We start from the raw sequence: 19,938 nt of genomic DNA, 5'->3' as shown, positions 1-19,938 counted from the left end.
TTAAAATTTGGAATTTCGTTTATTAATGGTATTCCATTATGATAATCAAGATATTCTTGGTTTATAAATCTATCATCAGTCCTTAATGTGTTATCTTTGACATTCGGAAAGCTTATACGACCAATTAAATATTCTCCATTTTGGCAACATTTAGTGCAGCTGTTGTACCCAGTATGACCCTTGGTTTTTGTTATAAAGCTTTTGGCTGGTGCATCACAAATAATACAGTGTAATATAACGTTATACAATGTATGATTAAACGTAAAACCATTATTTATCAGTTCGGTAATTTCTACAACAAAATCATGTAGAAAATCATTAGAGTCATTTGGTTTAGAATGACCATGATACACCCCAATTACAAACACTCTTGAGCTATCTGCAATACATCCCATTATTGGCCACAACTGACTATTACTACTGCCTGATAATGGCAAACCATCAGTTGAAATTTTTAAGCGAATTGTTTTCTTCTTTAATTCTTCCAATTGATTAATTTCTAATGGTAATACTTCCATCAATCCGGAACAATTCCAAAATGGCAATAACTTCCAGGATTGACAATTCTTACTTTGGTATTCCTTGGGGTTTTAAGCAATGTCCTAGCACATTTTGGTAAAGTTTGATCAACATATTTTTTCAGAATAATAAGTAATGCATCTAAAGCAGGGCTTGCATTTGAAAAAAAAATTCCGTTTTACGTTATTTACAATTAAAACGTTACACAATTTTTTCGTTTATCGTTATTCAGAATTAAAACGTTACACAATTTTTGCGTTTATCGTTATTCAGAATTAAAACGTTACACAATTTTTGCGTTTATTGTTATTCAGAATTAAAACGTTATTTTACCCAACATTTTCCAACAATCCAGTAAATAATTTACAACTTAATTTTTTTCAACATCGTTACCAGAAAATTATAATTTATTATTTTATTAATATTCAATATTGGTATAAATGGTATTCTATGTACCAAACACCTAGGTATTTTATATAATTACGTTGGTACCTATACTATACCAATTATTATTTAATATTTTAATTTAATAAATTACCTAGGAATTATATAAAATCACTACACATTATATTACCTATAATAGCAAAAATAAAACCATTAATTATTATTGTTTTAATGTTTTAAATGTATTATACATTTATACCTATTTGATCATCAATCATTATTATTTATTTATAGTTTTATAAGTGTTAGAATTATATAGTCATTTTTACAACATTTCATATTATGTAAATATCATTTAAAATTAGACAGTAATTTATGTTTTACACATTTGCACTGATTAGTTTGACATATACCTGAAATGTACATGAAATACATTACCTGAAATGTATTTATACCTTGCTACAATTGCCTAATAAATTATAGAAATATTGAGTATAGACTATAATATTATAGTATTCCTATTACTATATACACAAATAATGGAATAAATACTAACACCAATATGTAAGTAAATAGTAATGTATTCAAGTATATATATGATACTACCCATGATAGCGTTTTTGTTTTAATATTTAGCTAGGTAATATAAATAAAACGGATGTTTTAATAACAGTATACTAAGAGGATCGCAGTAGTACAGACTACAGAGTAGACAAAGTACAGAGTGAATAGTGAATACAAAATAAGTCTATACTCTATACTTCTACAGCGCAATTATCGGGGCATTATTAATCATTATTAATAATAATAATTATTATTATTATTATTATTATACTAGGTATTAGCTATTGACAATTCAGTTTAAAAGTTATCAATAACTCCAAAAAAATGCGGGTAGGTAATGTCCCAGATACGGAATATAATATAATCAATTCTTAGATTTTTTTCTAAGACAAAAATAAATAGCATGAAATAAAATATATTTCTACGAAACCAATATACCTTAAATACCTTTAAATAAATGGATTTTAAATTTTCAAATAATTTTGTTTTACGTTATTTTTCGTAATGATATTCTATAAATTACGTTTTGCGATATTTTTTGTTTAATGATATATTATATATATTGTTAATCGTTATGTTTTGTTTTGCGGTATTTAATTATTTTTGATTATCGTTTTCCGTTATAATTACGTTTACAAATTTCAATCGTTATTTGTCAAATATAACGTTATAATCATAACGTTATTATAACGTTTGCAAGCCCTGATCTAAAGTATTATGCTTTACTTTATATTCTAATGCCCAATAACCAATCTCATCTTTAATCTGTGGAGGAGAATCTTCAATATAACTTTCCTCATCACTAAAACTGGTATCAAAATCATGCGAAGAATTATTATCATCACTGTTATTCAGTTCAAATTGTGTAGAATCATCACTATGTTCATTCAAAATTGAAGTCAATGATGTTGATGAATTAAATTCAGCAGACTCTGCAGTTTCTAGGATTTCATTGGTTACATTTAAATTATTTAAATCACTGACAGCTACATCATTCGGGACATCATTATTTTTTACTACCACAATTGAAGAATTCAACGATACCAAGTTATCTTCAATAATATATTTTGCTACTCTACGCCTAAAAGATCTAGCCGTTAAAGCACTAAGACTTTTAGTTTTTCGATTGCTAGACATGATATTTATATTAAGGTTCACTGAAAATATATAGAAACATGTGAGTATACTTACATATTATAATAACTGCTGCAGGAACTGTAAGCACATTATAACAACATTATAACTACACAAATAACAATAGCACACAATTACGAGGTAAGTCCGTAGTTAAAAAAAACGCGACAGTGAAATAATAAATAATACGCGCACGATGGGCCAACGCAGGTTTGAGGTTAGGTTATAATATATCATCGTAAATTATCACTTATCAGTTTTAATTCAAAGTCTAGCGCACGGTCTTATCTTGTATAAGTGCGCGGACGTATGATAATACGAGTGATACGCGTATCGGACGCATAATCGGTATCGGTTTACGTTTCAAATTCTCCTTCTTGAAAATCAAATATTATAATGTTTATAACGTATATATAATCATATTCATATATTTGTACATACAATATATTATTTTTATTATCGTCACTGCAGTTGACTGTTATAATTACTATATTATTGGTTAAAATATAAAAATATATTAATAATAATATATAATATATATATATATATATTATGCATTTAATATAATAATAATTATTTATATATATAATTATATATGGTAATATTAAAGCCCCTCCCCCACCCATAAATTACGTTAAAAACCATGTATATTTAATATTATATAATTATATTTATAATATAAATATATAATATTTGATATCCATGAAGCATCATTTTTGGATAAGATATTGTATGGAAATTTGGAATATCCAGCAGAAAACCGGAATTGGAAGTTAATGGATAAAATATTGTATGGTTTTTTAATATATCTAGTAGATATCCATCTGAAGTCATTTTTGGATAAGACATTATATGGTTATTTGACATAACCATTGGATATCCACTGGATGTACTGTGCTGTGTGGGTATCATATAATAGTATTAATTAATTTATATTATAAAAATCTAATTCAAAGAAAAAAAAGCCTAGTTGAATACAATCGATATTTTATAATAAAACAAATATGAATAAAAATCCGTTTAAAAAAACAATATTTAATAAGAAAAATATTCGAATAAAAAATGTAATTTTAATAAAAATATAATTAGAATAAAGAAAGCCTAGTTGAATAAAAACCCATATTTTAAAAAGAAATTTTATTTAAATGGTCATGTTAGATCTTTTATTTAATTTAGCTTATTATTAAATATTGCGTGATTATTGTCTTCAACTACAAAATTTTTTAATTAAATTAAATTTTTTATTAAATATAGATGTTTATCTTCAATCAGGCTCATTTATTCAAATAAGTTTTTTAGTAAGTTAATATGGATTTTTTTCATAAATATTATAGATTTTTGTCAGGGCAATTAATTGTTACTTTGTATCTGTTTTATAATTTCTGAAGACGATCAAAAAAAAAATAAAAGTTTAAAAATTAAATGACATAATATGGGCATTTTAATTCAAATGTGGACAAAATTTGATAATTATAAAAAAATATTATGGATTTTAGTACCTACTAGTAGACTTTTTTACTTACTTAAAGGTTAGACACTTAATTTATTCAATGAGTTTTAAATTTAAAATTTTCAGGTGATGCTCTTCCCACCCAAATTCCCAACATAGGGACATTAAGAGTAGCAAGATATACAAGTATACAGAGCATTAGCTGCTACCAAAATTCACTCCGACCCTTTAACAGCATTAAGCAAAATGAAGTATCTGACAGAGTATGAAAATACTATTCATGACATTGGCTCTGATAAAACCTTTGTTCATTTTTGGAGCAATTTACAATTAAAAATTTATCGAGATTATTGTAAAAAGGAACAAATACCTACGATTTCTTTTGACGCCACCGGTGGGTGTGTTCGTAAAATAACCAGAGGGATTAATAAACGTAGTGGCCCAATTTTCCTTTATGAAGGAGTCATGAATATTGACAATAATAATTTTACAGTTATGTCAATGTTATCGGAACAACATGACACGATATCCATAAGTACATGGTTGAAAAGATGGATGAGGTGTGGCGTTAAGAGTGCGAATCACCAAAAGTTTACGCGTGCAACAACCGAGAGGACGCGCTGTTAGGTGTTTTCACGATCCGCAAGCGCGCGGCGTTTAAGTCACGCCTACTATTCGCAATTCGCAACCGGTCGACGGCGGCGACCACTGCTCGTTTGGGAGCGTCGTTTATTTGTCTATGAACGTTTGTCGAGTACGATTCGTATCATTATAAAATTCATTATACGCAAATGCCGCCGTAATATTTTCAATACCCACGCGTACCCATGAACTACCGATTATAAATATGATACTGCTTACCTCAATTTATGTCCCAATATATAGATCGTAGAAACTGTATTATAACATAGCTTGATTTGTATTTATTGAATTATTACTTATTTAAATATAATACTCATAGTAAAATCTAATAAATGGTAAATAAAATAAATACAGCGCAATTAAATTAATATTAATTTTCCATGTTTTATCTTTTACGTTCAACTGTTGTATAATGATTATGATTTATGATTATATCATGATAATAAGTAATAACAAATATTTTTAGATTCTGAGCGAAGCGATAAATGTATTGATTTTACAACGATTTGTGTGTTTTTATTTGTGTCTGTACATGATAAGTAGTCGAAATAATGCTACGATTTTTAAGTTCAGTATCTTTTTAGACGGAAAAGTGAACCTAGTTGGTGCATTGAGGAGGTTAAAACTTAAAATTCAAAGTAATTTTCAAAAGCGCCAGGAAAAAATAAAAAAATTAAGGAAAAACTGGAATTTTTACGCAAAATCGATTTTGGTTATTGGTGTAACTATAAAACAAATGACCGTAGATACATGAAATTTTGATTGAATGTTTATTATAGCATTTACTATACACCATAACATTTTCAAAATATTGACTTATTTTTAGATTTTTACGGACATTTACAGTTTCTAATTTTTTTAGTTTTTTTTTCTATAAAAATCAATAAAATTTGTTAGGTAAAAAAGCTTGACAATTTAATACGAGGCTCCTAATACATTGATACAATAGTGGTTGAAAAATATTAAAAATACATAGGCACAATTTTTTTTATAAGCATTAAAAGTTTAAATTTATCAAAGTTAAAAATTAATAATTATTTTGTAGTTAAAAATGTCAAAATTTGAACTTAAAATACAGAAATTATGTAACTGAATACTTATATATACTTATTTATAAAATAAAATGTTGCCTATGTATTTGGGATATTCTTGATTGGTATAAGAACAAGTGATCGGATATTTGAACAAACAACAATCCAAAAAGAATATATTTAATACAATTCAAGTTGATATTACAAAATGTACATACACTTTAATAGTCTATTATGCACATATTATGATAATATAACATTATATAGTTACCTACTAATAAAAATAAAAAATTTAATAGTATATACTGTATTATAGGTATTAGCTGGGTATAGTATAACTTATACTATAAGAGAATAAAAATAATATAATACATAAATAAACATGAATATTTTTAAAAGATACCTATAATATTTAAAATTATACTAAATACTGTATTATATTTTATATTATTAGGTAGGTATACCCTTACCTATACCTATTATATTTTTTTAAGTTTTCTATTCATATTTTCCAATATATGTGGAGGATCTTTTATATCATCTAAAAGTAACCGTTTGCCGTACTGCGGATTTACTATTTCCGGCAATAAGCAATGCATGTAGAAACTAAAAAAAATTGAATAATATGTATTATTACTTAGTTCCTATAATTATTACGGTATTTAAATATAATATTAAAGTTTCTCACGTTTCCAATTTTTTAACCATTTTTTGTGACCAAAATGCCTCATCGTATCCAATTTTCTGAATTTTAGTCCAATTAGCCGAGTGTACAACAAAATAACAAAATTTTTTTTGACAAATATGCATTTGTCCTTGCACTTGAAAATAATAATGACTGTCAGGTTTTAATTCCATTTTGTTTTCTACGATTTGGCAATAAGGCACCTACATTTTTCAAAAATAAAATACAAATATTTTAGTCAATAGTAGCTTTGTTTTTTTATAGTAACAATGATGCATAGGTTATAACTTATATTTACTTTTTTGTTTAACACAGCTTCCTCAAATGAAATAAAATCTTTTGCACCAAAAGGACACTTAATTTCTACAACCCCGTCATCTTCAACTAAGCCATCTATAAAATAAAAGATATAATTTTTTTTCTGTACACCTAAATCTAAATATATATTATTCAAATATTTATTAGAATATATTATACACACCTGGAGAAGCTGCTAAATAATATTGATTTGCATCTACCACCAGTCCACTTGGTCGTACTTTACAGTTTAAAAAGATTTCAAGTGCTGTTATAGCAGACGATTCTAATGCTTTTCCATACTCAGTGGCCGCAGTGGAAAATGTTCTATACAATAAATCATATACAGTTGATTTACACGATGTTGTTGGTCTCATTTTACATATACGCCCGAAGTTGGATGCGGTTAACCGATTTCTCCTTTCACTATGCCAAAGTTGACTATTAGCTTGATCTCTTGTTTTTTCTTCAAGAACTAATCGTTCACTTCTGTCTAATTTCAAACTGTTTAAAAATTGAATTTTTTTAAATTCAATTTCTTCAGGTGTTACATGTTCTTCCGGAAGTGGCTCAGCTAAACTATAATGTTGGTCTGGCTTGGCGGCTGTTATTTTTAATTTCGATTTCGGGAAGAGTACTTTTCGTCTTTTATTAGTTGTTCGTTTCATCTCATTAGCTTTTAAAAATTTTTTCCCAACTTCACCTGAATGAAATTGTGACGTAATGTTAGACTACATTTTATAAAAAAAAGAGAGATTGTTATTGAAAATGTTTAGATTTGTTAAGTTTTGAATAATGATAATATTATGTAGGTATAGTACCGATAGAATGCTGATTTTATTATTTTCTCATTTAATTAAAATATGAAATATAAAAAAAACAATTCTTTACTCACCAGGACTTATGTTTGTAATGTTTTTATGCATTTTTCTCATGTATTGACCATAAGAATTGTATGAAACTAATGCAGCTTCAACTCTAACATTATATGAATTACGCTGTGAAAAATTTATCCGCTTTCCGGCAATGTGCTTATTTATTATAGAGTTAAACTGTTCACATGCGTTATTGTCTACATTCATGTACAGGCTATCTGAATGTCCCGCTATTCTATAGCGCTCTCAGACGTGCTAAGAGAAGCGTGTGAAGCACACATGACTAAAAGACAGGAGACCAAGCATAGACCTCCTCCATGGTGGAACGGAACACTGGGCCGAGAATTGAGCACCCTCGGCCGTTGGAAGGTGAAACTCAGAAATGCCAGTAACGCATTCGAACGTCGGGCTGCGCGCGCCAAGTTCAAGAGGCTGAAAAAGGCCCATAAGAGAAACTGCTTTAGGGCCAGACGCAAAGCCTGGCGCGACTTTGTGACGGAGACGGGGAACGAGAAACCTTGGGGCCCCGTCTTCAAGTGGCTAAAGACAGGTGGTACTAGACCCTCTGAGAACCTTCCAACAGCCGTTCGCAAAAGCGACGGCACGTTCACCACGTCCCTAAGGGAAACCGGGGAAAAGCTGATGGATACCCTGGTTCCCTGTGACAGCTACGATAACGAAGGTCCTGAGCAGATAGCGGCCAGGACGGAGACGGGAGTGAGAGTCGGCTCCTTCAGTAAATGGTCTGAAAACCCTGGGCACATCGAACCCTGCGACGTTGAGGAGGTGAAAGGGGCCATATGGCGGATGGCACCTAAGAAGGCTCCGGGCATGGACGGTATAACGGCCGGAATCCTGAGGCAAGCCTGGCCGGTGCTCGGGCACAACAAATCTGCGATATTTAACAACTGCCTCAGGGCGAAAAGATTCCAGAGCACATGGAAGGCGGCCAGGCTCGTGGTGATCAAGAAATCACCCGACAAAGACCCAGCAGAGGCCAAATCCTACCGTCCTATAAGCCTCCTACTCGTGTTATCCAAAGCACTCGAACATGTAATAGTAGACAGGATAAGACGCGAAACCAACGCGCGCATGTCGAAAAGGGCGTAGGACGTTTGCGCATCGCTATTGTTATGAATGACCTTTTTTGTAGGCCGTTTGCGCATCACTATTGTTAAAAAAGGCATAGGGTATTTTCCGATCGCTATTGTTACAAAAAACCTTTATATAGGCCGTTTGCGTATAGCTATTGTTAAAAAGGCATAGGGAGTTTTCCCTAGCTATTGTTACAAATAACCTTTTTATAGGCCGATTGCGCATTCCAAATTACGTATACCAGGTTTTATTTACACTTACAAAAATAATCGTCAATATTCATAATTCATATTTAAAAAAAAATTACAAAATTAATATTCACATTTACCAAAAAAAAAAAAAAATATAATATTATTTGATCATCTACTGAATAGATTTGTTGATTTGTTATAAATTGCAAAAGTATTTACATATAAATATTATTTAAATATATTATATTATCACTAATAGGTAGATAGGTAATAGGTAGTAGGTACCTTTCTATTGTTAAAATTTGCGATGCGCAAACGACATACCAAATTTCTTACCTGTGGTACTAATGATGCGCAAACGACAAACTCCGGTCGAAAAGGCAGTTCGGGTTCACGAAGAACCTCTCAACGGTCGACGCTATCCAACACGTCCTCGACTGGTCAAAGGCGAGAACAGAGAAATACGTCCACGCGATCTTCCTGGACATCTCGGGCGCTTTCGACTGCCTTTGGTGGCCGCAACTAATAAAGGACATGGAGGCTGCTGGCTGCAGCGACGGCCTCGTCGAGCTCACGAAAAGTTACCTCGACGGTCGCCAATCAGAAATGAAAATCGGCGACCAAGTCATAAGGAAAACCCTTACCAAGGGGTGCCCGCAGGGCAGCGAATATGGCCCTGACCTCTGGAAATACGCTGTAAATCCACTCCTGTCAGAGGTGCTGCCCATAGGTACAGAACTTGTCGCGTATGCAGATGATCTAGCACTGCTGATCTCGGGCAAAAACAGAGCCGAACTGACCGCGAGGGCAAACGCACTTCTCGAGAGAGCGTCGCTGTGGGCGAAGCAGCGTAAACTTACGTTCTCAGCGGCAAAGTCACAAACACTGTGGCTGAAAGGATCGCTCTCCAAACCACTGGTCCTCCTTCTCGGAGCCGACAGAATAAAGCCAACTAAGTCGGCGAAATACCTCGGTGTTACGTTTGACGAAGGCGCAAAGTTCAGCGACCACCTGGCGGAAAAAGCGAAAAGCACGAAAGCCCTGTTCGGTCGCCTACACGGAGTCGCTAAGACCAAATGGGGATTGAAATCTGGAGCACCGCTCCTGATTTATAAAACGGTCTTCATACCGAAAATGAGTTACGCGCCCTCAGTGTGGGCCATAGACTGCATGTCGCTGGCTCACCATCGGGGCAGAGCAAACTCCGCCCAGAGACTGCCGCTGCGGGCGATAACAGGAGCTTACAATACGACGTCAACGGTGGCGCTGCAGGTACTAGCGGGTGTCCCTCCCCTGGACCTGAAACTAAAAGAAATGGCAAAAACCGAGAAGGACAGGATCCTAGTGAGAAACGGCGCTATGACGGCTGTAGAGGCCGGCCACAACCTGTTAAATTATACGAGTGAAACCATCGACCTCTGGCAGCAGCGATGGGTCGCTATAGACAAGGGAAGGTGGACTTACGCTTGGTTTCCGAATATCCGTCATCGATTGGAGCGCACCTGGTGCGTCGCGGACTATTACACGTCGCAATTGATGACGGGCCACGGGGACTTTAACGCGAAACTTCACATGTTCAACCTAAGAGGCGATGCAGCTTGCAGTTGCGGGTCTCCGAACCAGACCGCCGAGCATCTGCTGTTTGAATGCCCTCTTGCTGACCAGGAAAGAAATAAACTCGAGCTCACGGTGCGAGCGGCCGGTGCGGACTGGCCGTGTGAGCCCGAGTTCATGACCAGATCCGAGGTCTTGTTCCAGGCGGTGAAACAGTTTGCACACGCTACACTGAGCCGCTCTGAGGAAGGACGTGCCCGTTAGACGTGATTCGGCGTTAAAGTAAGATTCCGACACGGGGCCTCTGGAAACACAGTACCCGGAGGCCAGAGGGAAGAGGGATACCTCTCTAATCCGCACGGGGCTCACCCGTCCGAGTGACATATCAGCGCTAAAAACGGCGTGGAAAAATGTTGCGACACACCGGCGGAGGCAATTAAGCGAGGGAACGTGACGGAAGGGCTGGACCAAAGCAACCGCGGGCAGGCACCTCAAATTTTTCCTGTCCGCGGACCTCCAGCCACACGCCGGCACGTTCCCCGCCCAACTCCGGCCGAGAGTTCACGGGCCCGACCAACTCGTGAATGAACACGTGCAAGGCGGAAGTCCGGCCGGGGGACACCCACCCGACAGGCACCTAAACCCGAGCATTCGGTACGGACACGGCACCCGGCAAAGAAAACCGTACCACTCATAAAAGGTCGCGTCGCGGCAGCCTAAACAACTGTCCCGACGCTGATGCTAGTGGGAAAAGAGTCGTTGTGAGTACTCTGGATAACGGATCCTTAAATCTCATTTCGCGGGCACTGGGGAACCCTACTGAGAACCCGACTTAGCTTACGCCCGAACGGTATCAGTACCCAGTGAGCTTTGTGGCGTGCGTCCGGCCGATGCGCGCGGGTACCTCGCGTGCTCGCGCTCACCGGCCGCGCGTTCGCGACTTATGTGGATGGCCTCGCGAAGACTGTGGGAGTAACGCCTTAGTAGAAGGGGAGTTATTTGCCTGGGTCGAATCCAGCGCTCGCCGACGCGGTTATACGAAACCCACCGATCTATCTCGTACGAGAGTAGCCGGCGGGGGACCGTCAGCCTGGCGCCAGGGCGCCCTGACGCAACCCGTCGGAGGGATGTTTCCGCGTCACCCAAAGGCGTGAAGGAGCCGCCCTCGAGACATATGGCTAATGGTGTAAAAACCCCCGAGGTGCCGGTCTTATAACTCCCCGTCACACAGTGGTTAGTAATGTCCCGCTATTCTATTGCTAATTTGTGTTACTTCTTGAATTAAACCACATTTTTCAGCTTCAAAAACTAAATTAACTTCCCCATTTTTTTTACCAATACAAAAGTATGGTTCACAACTCCCATGTTCTCCTAATATATGGTAAAAACTATTCTTAATATCCTTTCTAATACCTAAAATATTTGTAAAAATTTTGTAACAAAATAAAAAACATTTTTGTGGAAGTACAAAAAACTTACCATTTATTTTATCAGATATAGCTCCATCGCCATCTTTATGGTGTGCAATCGATTTTGTTATAGCTGTTCTAAATCGCATTGCATTACTCGCTACATAATTCCTAATTCGAATAGGATATTCCGTTTTTTTAGTTAATACCATAATCTTTTGACAATAATTTCTCAAAAGGTGGTTACGGCATTCTACTTTTTGAACGACACGTGAATATCCATATGGCATTATTTCTTTTAAGCGTTTCATAACACTACTGTCACCATCTCCTATATTTTTATAACAATTCATATAGGTATAATTTACTAAATATGTACATATAGCCTATACTCTATAATAATATCATATAGGCCAATGCAATCAAAGTGTTGTTTGGAGGCTCAAAGTAAAAAAAATTTCAGTAGTTTTCAAATGCACCGTGAAAAACAAAAAAAAAAATTAGATAAAAACGGGAATTTTTACGCACAACCAGTTTTCGAAAAAATTGAATTCTTAATTTGGCTTGTAGTTGAAAATTCATAAAATTTTAATTATTTATACTTAATGTTTGAAAATTTACAAAGTTCTCCTTAAGTTTTTCATCAAATATCAGTAAAAAAAAATTACCGGACTAAAACCAAAAATGTTTGAGTTTGTCCATAACTTTTTCTTACGATAGTAAAAGTTTAAAAATTCACGCGCAAAATCAAATAGTTTTAGATATAAAATAAATAAATAAAATATCCTAGACTGACGATTGTGTTAAAAATCGTCTTGATTTATTTTTAACACAAACAAGTTGTAGATGTAATTAAAAATGTTTTAATATTTACCGATTAATTGGTTAAATTTCAAGCCATGCATTTTCACACTTATTTTGAACCCTTCAGCTACTGCATCCGCTTCTATACTAGTAGCCCCTTTTGCCCAGTTCATGAAACAAACATGTTCTATAGCGATCTCATTACTTACTTTAGCTCGTTCGCAAATAACGCAGTATCTATTTCTGATACCAATGAATAATATTTTTTTTGAACGGTATCCAATAATTGTAGCCTGTATTAAATATATAATAAGTATAATATGTTATACTATATAGTAATTAGTAATATAAATGTAAGTATTAATTTAATTTTACCACTCCTGACAAAGCATCATACTTTGTCTTATAACTACGTTTGCTCCACTGTCCATCTGCTATCACAGTGCACATAGGTATACCGTCGTTGTCTACATTACCACTTTCAAATGTTATTTTTTTTTCTTCTTCGCCAGCAAGTAACATTTCTTGCATGGCAACATCGTGTATTATATTACTTAGAGAGGTCTGAACTTTGAAGTAAGTTGTTGGTGATATATATGGTATGTCAATTGTGGCTGATAATTCAGCCAATTGTGAATGACCAATTCCAATAGCAATTGTCCCGCTAACGATTCCCTCATTAATCGGTAAAAACGTTGAATTTTCTTTTTCAGATTGAATACTTTTAATAATACCACACATTTTGCACTTGAATTTATATTCAGAATAATACCCTCGTCTTTTTTCGGATATGAATGTCATATTTATAAATGAACAACCAAAACCACCTGTATGTTCACTATCCTTAATTTGTTCAAAAATATAACAAATATCAACAATTCTCCGCCCCTGACACATATCTGACGTAACACTACAAACAAATTTGATTGGATTTGTGAATAAATTTAAAAAGACTATTATGTAGGCCATATAATTAATACTTTATGATTTACCAATCTGTGTTGTCGACCTCATCATATTCAACTTGTAGTACTGGTAAAGAGTCTTCAGAATTGCAATAAAGTGTATTTGTTTTATTTTCAAAGTTCTCACTATATTTCATAATAATATAATAATAGATTGAATACTATACAGGTTAAATAAAAAGATGACCTGTATTAAATCTTTTTATTTTGTGTCCGGGGACAAAATTTGGAGCAGTAATAGTGATTCAATCTTACAAATCAGGGGTGGTTTCTGGTAGTAAAGTGAATGTTTATTGTACTTTAGGGGGTCAAAAGTGAATTTTCAATAATTTTCAAACGCGCCGTGAAAAATAAAAAAATAAATGGTTATTTTTACGATTCTAAACGGGGACGATTTGTCAGTCTAGGATATTTTATTTATTTATTTTATATTTAAATCCGTTTGATATAACCTGCAATATTGGAATATTGTAAAAATATGAACTTCAAAGTTCAAACGCTCATAAAAATTTAATTTGACTTGGTATAAGACATTTTTTTTTTTTGATAAAGGTAAGCAATCTTATGAGAAATCTTGTGTTACATTTTCAAACCTTAGATTTAAAAAGAAAATTTTTTATGAATTTCTAACTCAAAATAATTTGCACATTTTCGTGATTTTTAAGTATTTTGTCAATATTTGAACTTTGCTTATAAAAATGCTTATAAAAAAAATTGTAACAACGTATTTTAATATTTTTAATCTATCGTTGTAACAATATATCCTAATATAGGAGCCTTGTATTAAATTGTCAAGATTTTTTACCCAACAAATACAATTTTATTGACAATTATAGAAAAAAAACCTAAAAAAATTGGAATCTGAAAATGTCTGTAAACAGCTCAAGATAAATCAAAATATTTAAAAAATGTTATGATGTATAGAAAATGCTAATATAAACATTCAGTCAAAATGTCATGTATCTACGGTCATTTCTCCTTGAGTTTTACCAAAAACCAAAATCGATTTTGCGTAAAAATTCCCGTCTTTCCTTAATTGTTCTTTTGTTTTTCACGGCGCTTTTGAAAATTACTGGGATTTTAAATTTTGACCTCTTATAATATTCACTTTCCCATCAAACAAGATACTGAAGTTTCAAATCGACGCATTATTTTAACTACTTGTCGTGTACACAGACACAAAAAAAAAATTAAAAAAAACACATCATGGTAAAATCAATTTATCGCTTCTCTCAGAATATAAAATTCATAAATACTCAATTCTCAAATGCTCAATTAAATACATATAAAGAGTAAAATCTTACTTGTTTCTATCAGAAACAGCTAGTACAGGTGTACTTGTAATTATTTTTAAAGTTTCCCATTCAGGAGTCCAATCTGATAACTCTTCCAAATTATTAATTTCATTTATAATGACTGCATGCTGACCATGCTGTGATTCGTTTTCATCTTCGACTACCGAACTTGAATAAAATAATTTATTCAAAAATAAATGCTTATTATTATAATAATTATAATTATTATGGTAAAAATATTTTAAATAAATACACATGAATTCAACTTACGCAATTGAATTGATTTCCGGAATTTCTAGATTTTGTTGTACTCTTAAAAATAATTATTTGCATTTTTAGTTGTGTCATGGATAGTTTATTAAAATAAATACTTACGTCAATCGTTTTTTTCGAATCATACTTAGCCGAGCCTTCTTGTCTAGCAAACGTTCTCGTTTTCGATTTAAAACACTACGAACTTTTTTACACGGAGACATTGTAAATAGTAGTTAAAACTTCACAGTCACAAGAAATAGTTCACTACATTGGCGCAACTAGGGGGGGTGCTTTGGGTCCTTAGCACCCCCTAAGTCAAAATTAGCACCCCCTAAAAAATAGTTTAAAAATTTGAAAAAAAAGTTAAAAATTTATCGAATTACAATAATTATAAGTTATAACACAATAATAATTTTTATAATATAACATTTTGTTATTTATAATGTTGAATTATCGGATGTGTTGATTTAATTTAGTGGAAATAAGGATGCCGAAGCGGCCTAGTTATTTTAAATAGTCTGTGCTATATAATATATCTGTATAGTATATTTATCAGTACCTACCTAACATACTAATATAATCTGGTATTGGTATTCCCCGAGGGACGGAAATATTCTCGTCATAATGACGTCTGGCATACGGGCTATACGCCGATACGCCACAACAAAAACACAACACAGTCTACTAGGAATTAGGATACTAAGATTTATAATAAATTTAATGGTCTTAGGTTACAGTGCAGTGTGTAACACAGAACACTACATTTACGTATTAGTGTATTACGTATGTGGTGTGTTAGAGGCGTTTCTTATATAGTTATATTATTATTGCTAAAAATTATATATTGATCGATATTGCATCGTCAATTGTATGTTTATTACGACTTACGAGTGTTAATTAATCGATTTTAATCATGTTTTCAATCTTTAATTTTAAAAACAAAATTAAACAAAATACATCAACAAAAAATTTGGACGAGACTGTCGAAACTCATAGTGATGAATCAAAAGCAAAGAAAATATGTAACCTTGAACGATGGACATAATGATGATGATGAAAACATTCAACTAAAAAATAATGTTTTAAATTTGAATATACAGTCTGTTGATTTGGGTGATATTGATTCGGGCCCAAAGCAACCTAAACTTCAAGTAAGTAAAAATGAAATAAATAATAATTAACTGTAATAAGAATAAAACAAGAAATCACACGATTCTTGATTAATACATACTGACGTTTGACATATTAAATTGTTTTGACATACCAAGTGTCTTATATTATTTTATTTTACAAAAAAAAAGTTGAAGCATTTTTTTTTTCTAGATATTTCCACTAACAAAATTTGGACCTCAAAATAGAAGTTTTAATGCTAAACACTATAGTGAATTTGAATGGTTAGAATATAGTGTGTCTCGTGATGCTGTTTTTTGTTTTAATTGTATTCATTTTTCAAAGAATGTAAAAACTGACAATTTAATTACAACTGGATACAACAATTGGAGAAAAGTATGTTTTTTGTTTGGATATTTATTTCTATAAATTAAAAATAATTATTATTTAGTGATCATAAGCATAACGAAAACATGTTCAACAGAAGTAAAATAAGTTGATTAATAAAAACTATGTATATATATTTTTTACTTTTATATTTTTAATTCATTATTTTAGTTGAATGAAAAGTTGTTAAAACATTCAAAAACTGTTCAACATTTAACATCAACTGTCCAGTATAATAGCTATAAAAGCTCAAAATTGACTGGCACTATAGTTACTCAATTATCAACTGCTAAAAAAAATGAAATTTTAAAAAATAGACAGTATATGAAAGTTCTTATAAATATAACCCTCTTTTGTGCTAAACAGGGACTTGCTCTAAGAGGTCATGATGAAAAGTCATCAACAGTTTCTAATACTGATAGGAAGATATGTTTTCATTTTAGTACCGCTACTATCACTTATAGTATAATAGCATATCTACAGGAAATTTTAAAGAGCTTTGTACATTATTTGCAATGAACGATAAAGAGTTTTCAGACTTTTTTAACAGAAAAATTAACTATACAAGTTGGATTATTCAAAATAGTATACTTGAAGTTTGTTCAAATATGACAATAAATACTATCATTAGTGAAATAAAATACTGTGGAATGTACTCTATTATGTGTGATGAAGCAAGGTAATACACTATTACCACAGATTATATTTTTTCCTATTACTTAGAAATAAGTTAGTAGGTAATATATTTTAATATAATTTTATTTTCATATTTTTTTTTCTATTAGATCTTATAAAACAGAACAATTATCAATATGTGTTAGATACATTATTCCTAATAGCTATAATGTATGTGAACGATTTATTGGATTTTATGATGTATCAAATGGGAGAGGAGCCGAACATATTTTTATTGAAATTCTCTCTGTTCTAAAAAAATTTGGCATTTCTGATATTCCTCTTGTGGCACAAACATACGATGGTGCAAACGTTATGTCAGGATCCACATCTGGTGTTCAAACTAGAATAAGAGACTCTCACCCTGAAGCAATTTTCATTCATTGTATGGCCCATAAATTGAATTTGGTTGTAACAAATACTTGTAGAACTATTAAAGTGCATAACAAATAATAATAAATACTTAAATAATATTTAATACATTTTTATGTACGTTACAATTTATAATATATGTACCCATTCTTTTTTATAATCAATTTAATCATTATCTTTTACAGGAATCTAATACCTTTTTTAATACTCTAGAAGCAGTTTATGTGCATTTTTCACAGCCTGGCAAAGATAAGCTATTACAAGATTTACAGAAATCTATGCAAATAAAATCATTATCGATTTCTAGATTATGTGAAACGCGGTGGTCGTGTCGTCTTAAAAATTGTAAAGCAGTACATAATAGTTTTGGTGTAATAGTAAATATTTTACAAAATGAAATAAATGAAGATACAAACAAAGAAGTGGCTCAAGCAATTGGTAATAATTTAATATATTACTTTGTATTTTATATTAATATAAGTATACTATGTAGACTATAATAACTTGAGTATAATATAACTATAAGACATTTTGTTCAAAGGTCTTCTGCACATGTTAAAAAAAATGTCATTCGTATTATATTTGTTCATTTTTGAAGAAATCTTAGGAATAATAGATATATTGAGTAAAAAATTGCAAAAAAAGAAGGAACAATTGGAAATGCTGTTATTGAAATTAATGCTGTGATAAAAACAATTCAAAATATGATAAATGAAAAATCATTTGATGTCTTATGGAATAATGTGATACAGTTTTTATTGAAACATGATATTGATGATTCACATAATACACCTGGACCTGGTCAGTAATAAAAGTCATCAAATATAATAATATTGTTTTAAACATAATTATACTTTGGAATATGCTTGGTATTTATTGAATTATTATTTTGAAATTGTTTAGGTGTAATTATGTCATCAAAAAGAAAACGAAAAGAATCTATTAAACTTAAAAGTTTTCATGTGTCTGTTACAACTGGTGCTGGAGGAAATGACATCTGTAATCAAGGTGTTGACATGAATAGAACAGAAAACTATAAACAATATTGGTGTTCTCATGCATATTATGCTGTATTGGATGCAATTATAGGCCACTTTGAGTTAAGGTTTTCAAAAGAGAGTTTGGAACTTGCAAATTCAATAGATAATTTCATTAAATTAAATATGACTAAAAGCATGATGTTTATTGATCATTACCAAGTAAGTCAATTAATAAATACATATGAATGGAATGTAATAATTGTTTAATACAATGATGTATTATTGTATTAAACAATTATTACATTTATTATAGATGTATTTCTATAATAAATTGTAAGTAATTATTAATTTATTTTATTAGGCATTGTTTTCTATTGATAAAGAAGCATTACGTTCTGAAATGACTGTAGCACACAACTGTGCCATACAGTTAAAACCAAATTTTGGTTTAGAAGAATTAAAAACCATTATTTCAAAAGAAGTCTATCCTAATATTCATTCCTTACTTAAAGTAGCCCTGATACTACCTATCAGTTCTGCATCGTGTGAACGATCTTTTTCAGCCATGCGTCGTATCAAAAACTGGACTAGAACATCTATGACACAAGATCGTTTTGGTTATCTTTCTGTATTGCACATCGAGAGAGATATTGTTAATAATCTAGACCTCAATATTATACTAGACGAATACTCAAAGAAAGACCGTCGTATAGATTTAATATTATAGTAAAAAATGTAAATAAAATATATTATATATCATGTAGAAAAATAATAACATATAAATTGATATAATATATTATTATTAATAAAAAAATTAAAAATTAAATCAAAAAAAATAATTTTAAGTGACTTTTTGTTCTGGGTCCACATCAAGTATGACTTTTTTTTTGTTTCTGTTTTTAAAAACAATTTGTACTGTCCTGTGTAGACACAGAACTATGGTTTTTGTTTTGTTTTAGTGGTTAATATAGGCAAATAGTGGAGTTGGGTCCCATCGAGTCACAAAAAAACCTGGAGCTTAGCACCCCCTACTTCAAATGTCTAGTTGCGCCAATGCGAACTTATTTTAAATATTATTGTGGAATGCAGTAATGAACAGTATTCAACAGTGTTGTACAAGTGAACGCAAGTGATAAATGAAACATAAACATCGTATTTACAAACTGATTACTTGGTAGTTGGTACCAAAATAATACAATATTATATTCATCGCCAATATTATTATTTTCATATCGACAATTTGGCTATTTAAAAACCGTGCCAAA

The 19,938-nt window shown here is 32.0% G+C and overlaps 2 protein-coding genes across 2 annotated transcripts; one reads left to right on the top strand and one right to left on the bottom strand.

Annotated features, from left to right (window-relative positions):
* Positions 1-15,370, bottom strand: LOC132933043 (uncharacterized). Its single transcript, XM_060999378.1, has 9 exons — positions 15,270-15,370; positions 14,904-15,062; positions 13,010-13,544; positions 12,705-12,927; positions 6,891-7,409; positions 6,708-6,802; positions 6,413-6,612; positions 6,209-6,330; positions 1-35 (listed from the first exon to the last, which is right to left on the bottom strand). The coding sequence occupies exons 1-9, from the start codon at positions 15,368-15,370 to the stop codon at positions 1-3; spliced, it is 1,989 nt and encodes a 662-aa protein (XP_060855361.1).
* Positions 15,371-17,088: 1,718 nt separating this feature from the next.
* On the top strand, positions 17,089-19,486 carry LOC132935792 (uncharacterized). Its single transcript, XM_061002410.1, has 4 exons — positions 17,089-17,325; positions 17,432-18,494; positions 18,597-18,892; positions 19,035-19,486. Exons 2-4 carry the CDS (start codon positions 18,398-18,400, stop codon positions 19,398-19,400), a joined length of 759 nt encoding a protein of 252 aa, XP_060858393.1. The 5' UTR covers positions 17,089-17,325; positions 17,432-18,397; the 3' UTR covers positions 19,401-19,486.
* The last annotated feature ends 452 nt before the right edge of the window (positions 19,487-19,938 follow it).

This window comes from Metopolophium dirhodum, chromosome 1 (assembly GCF_019925205.1).
Source record: "Metopolophium dirhodum isolate CAU chromosome 1, ASM1992520v1, whole genome shotgun sequence".
Classification (NCBI taxonomy): Eukaryota; Metazoa; Arthropoda; class Insecta; order Hemiptera; family Aphididae; genus Metopolophium; species Metopolophium dirhodum.
Note: the sequence above shows the minus strand (reverse complement) of the source record. Positions and strands in the feature narration are given on the sequence as shown.

What these genes read in the sequence shown, in the direction of transcription:
- LOC132933043 (XM_060999378.1), bottom strand. Translation starts at nt 15,370, where the DNA reads ATGTCTCCGTGTAAAAAAGTTCGTAGTGTTTTAAATCGAAAACGAGAA. An exon ending in GAAATTTAACCAATTAATCG is followed by an intron (nt 7,410 to 12,704) that starts GTAAATATTAAA and finishes AATTTCATTCAG; the next exon opens with GTGAAGTTGGGAAAAAATTT. An exon ending in TTATTTAGCAGCTTCTCCAG is followed by an intron (nt 6,803 to 6,890) that starts GTGTGTATAATA and finishes TTTATTTTATAG; the next exon opens with ATGGCTTAGTTGAAGATGAC.
- LOC132935792 (XM_061002410.1), top strand. Translation starts at nt 18,398, where the DNA reads ATGATAAATGAAAAATCATTTGATGTCTTATGGAATAATGTGATACAG. An exon ending in ACATAATACACCTGGACCTG is followed by an intron (nt 18,495 to 18,596) that starts GTCAGTAATAAA and finishes GAAATTGTTTAG; the next exon opens with GTGTAATTATGTCATCAAAA. An exon ending in TGTTTATTGATCATTACCAA is followed by an intron (nt 18,893 to 19,034) that starts GTAAGTCAATTA and finishes TTATTTTATTAG; the next exon opens with GCATTGTTTTCTATTGATAA.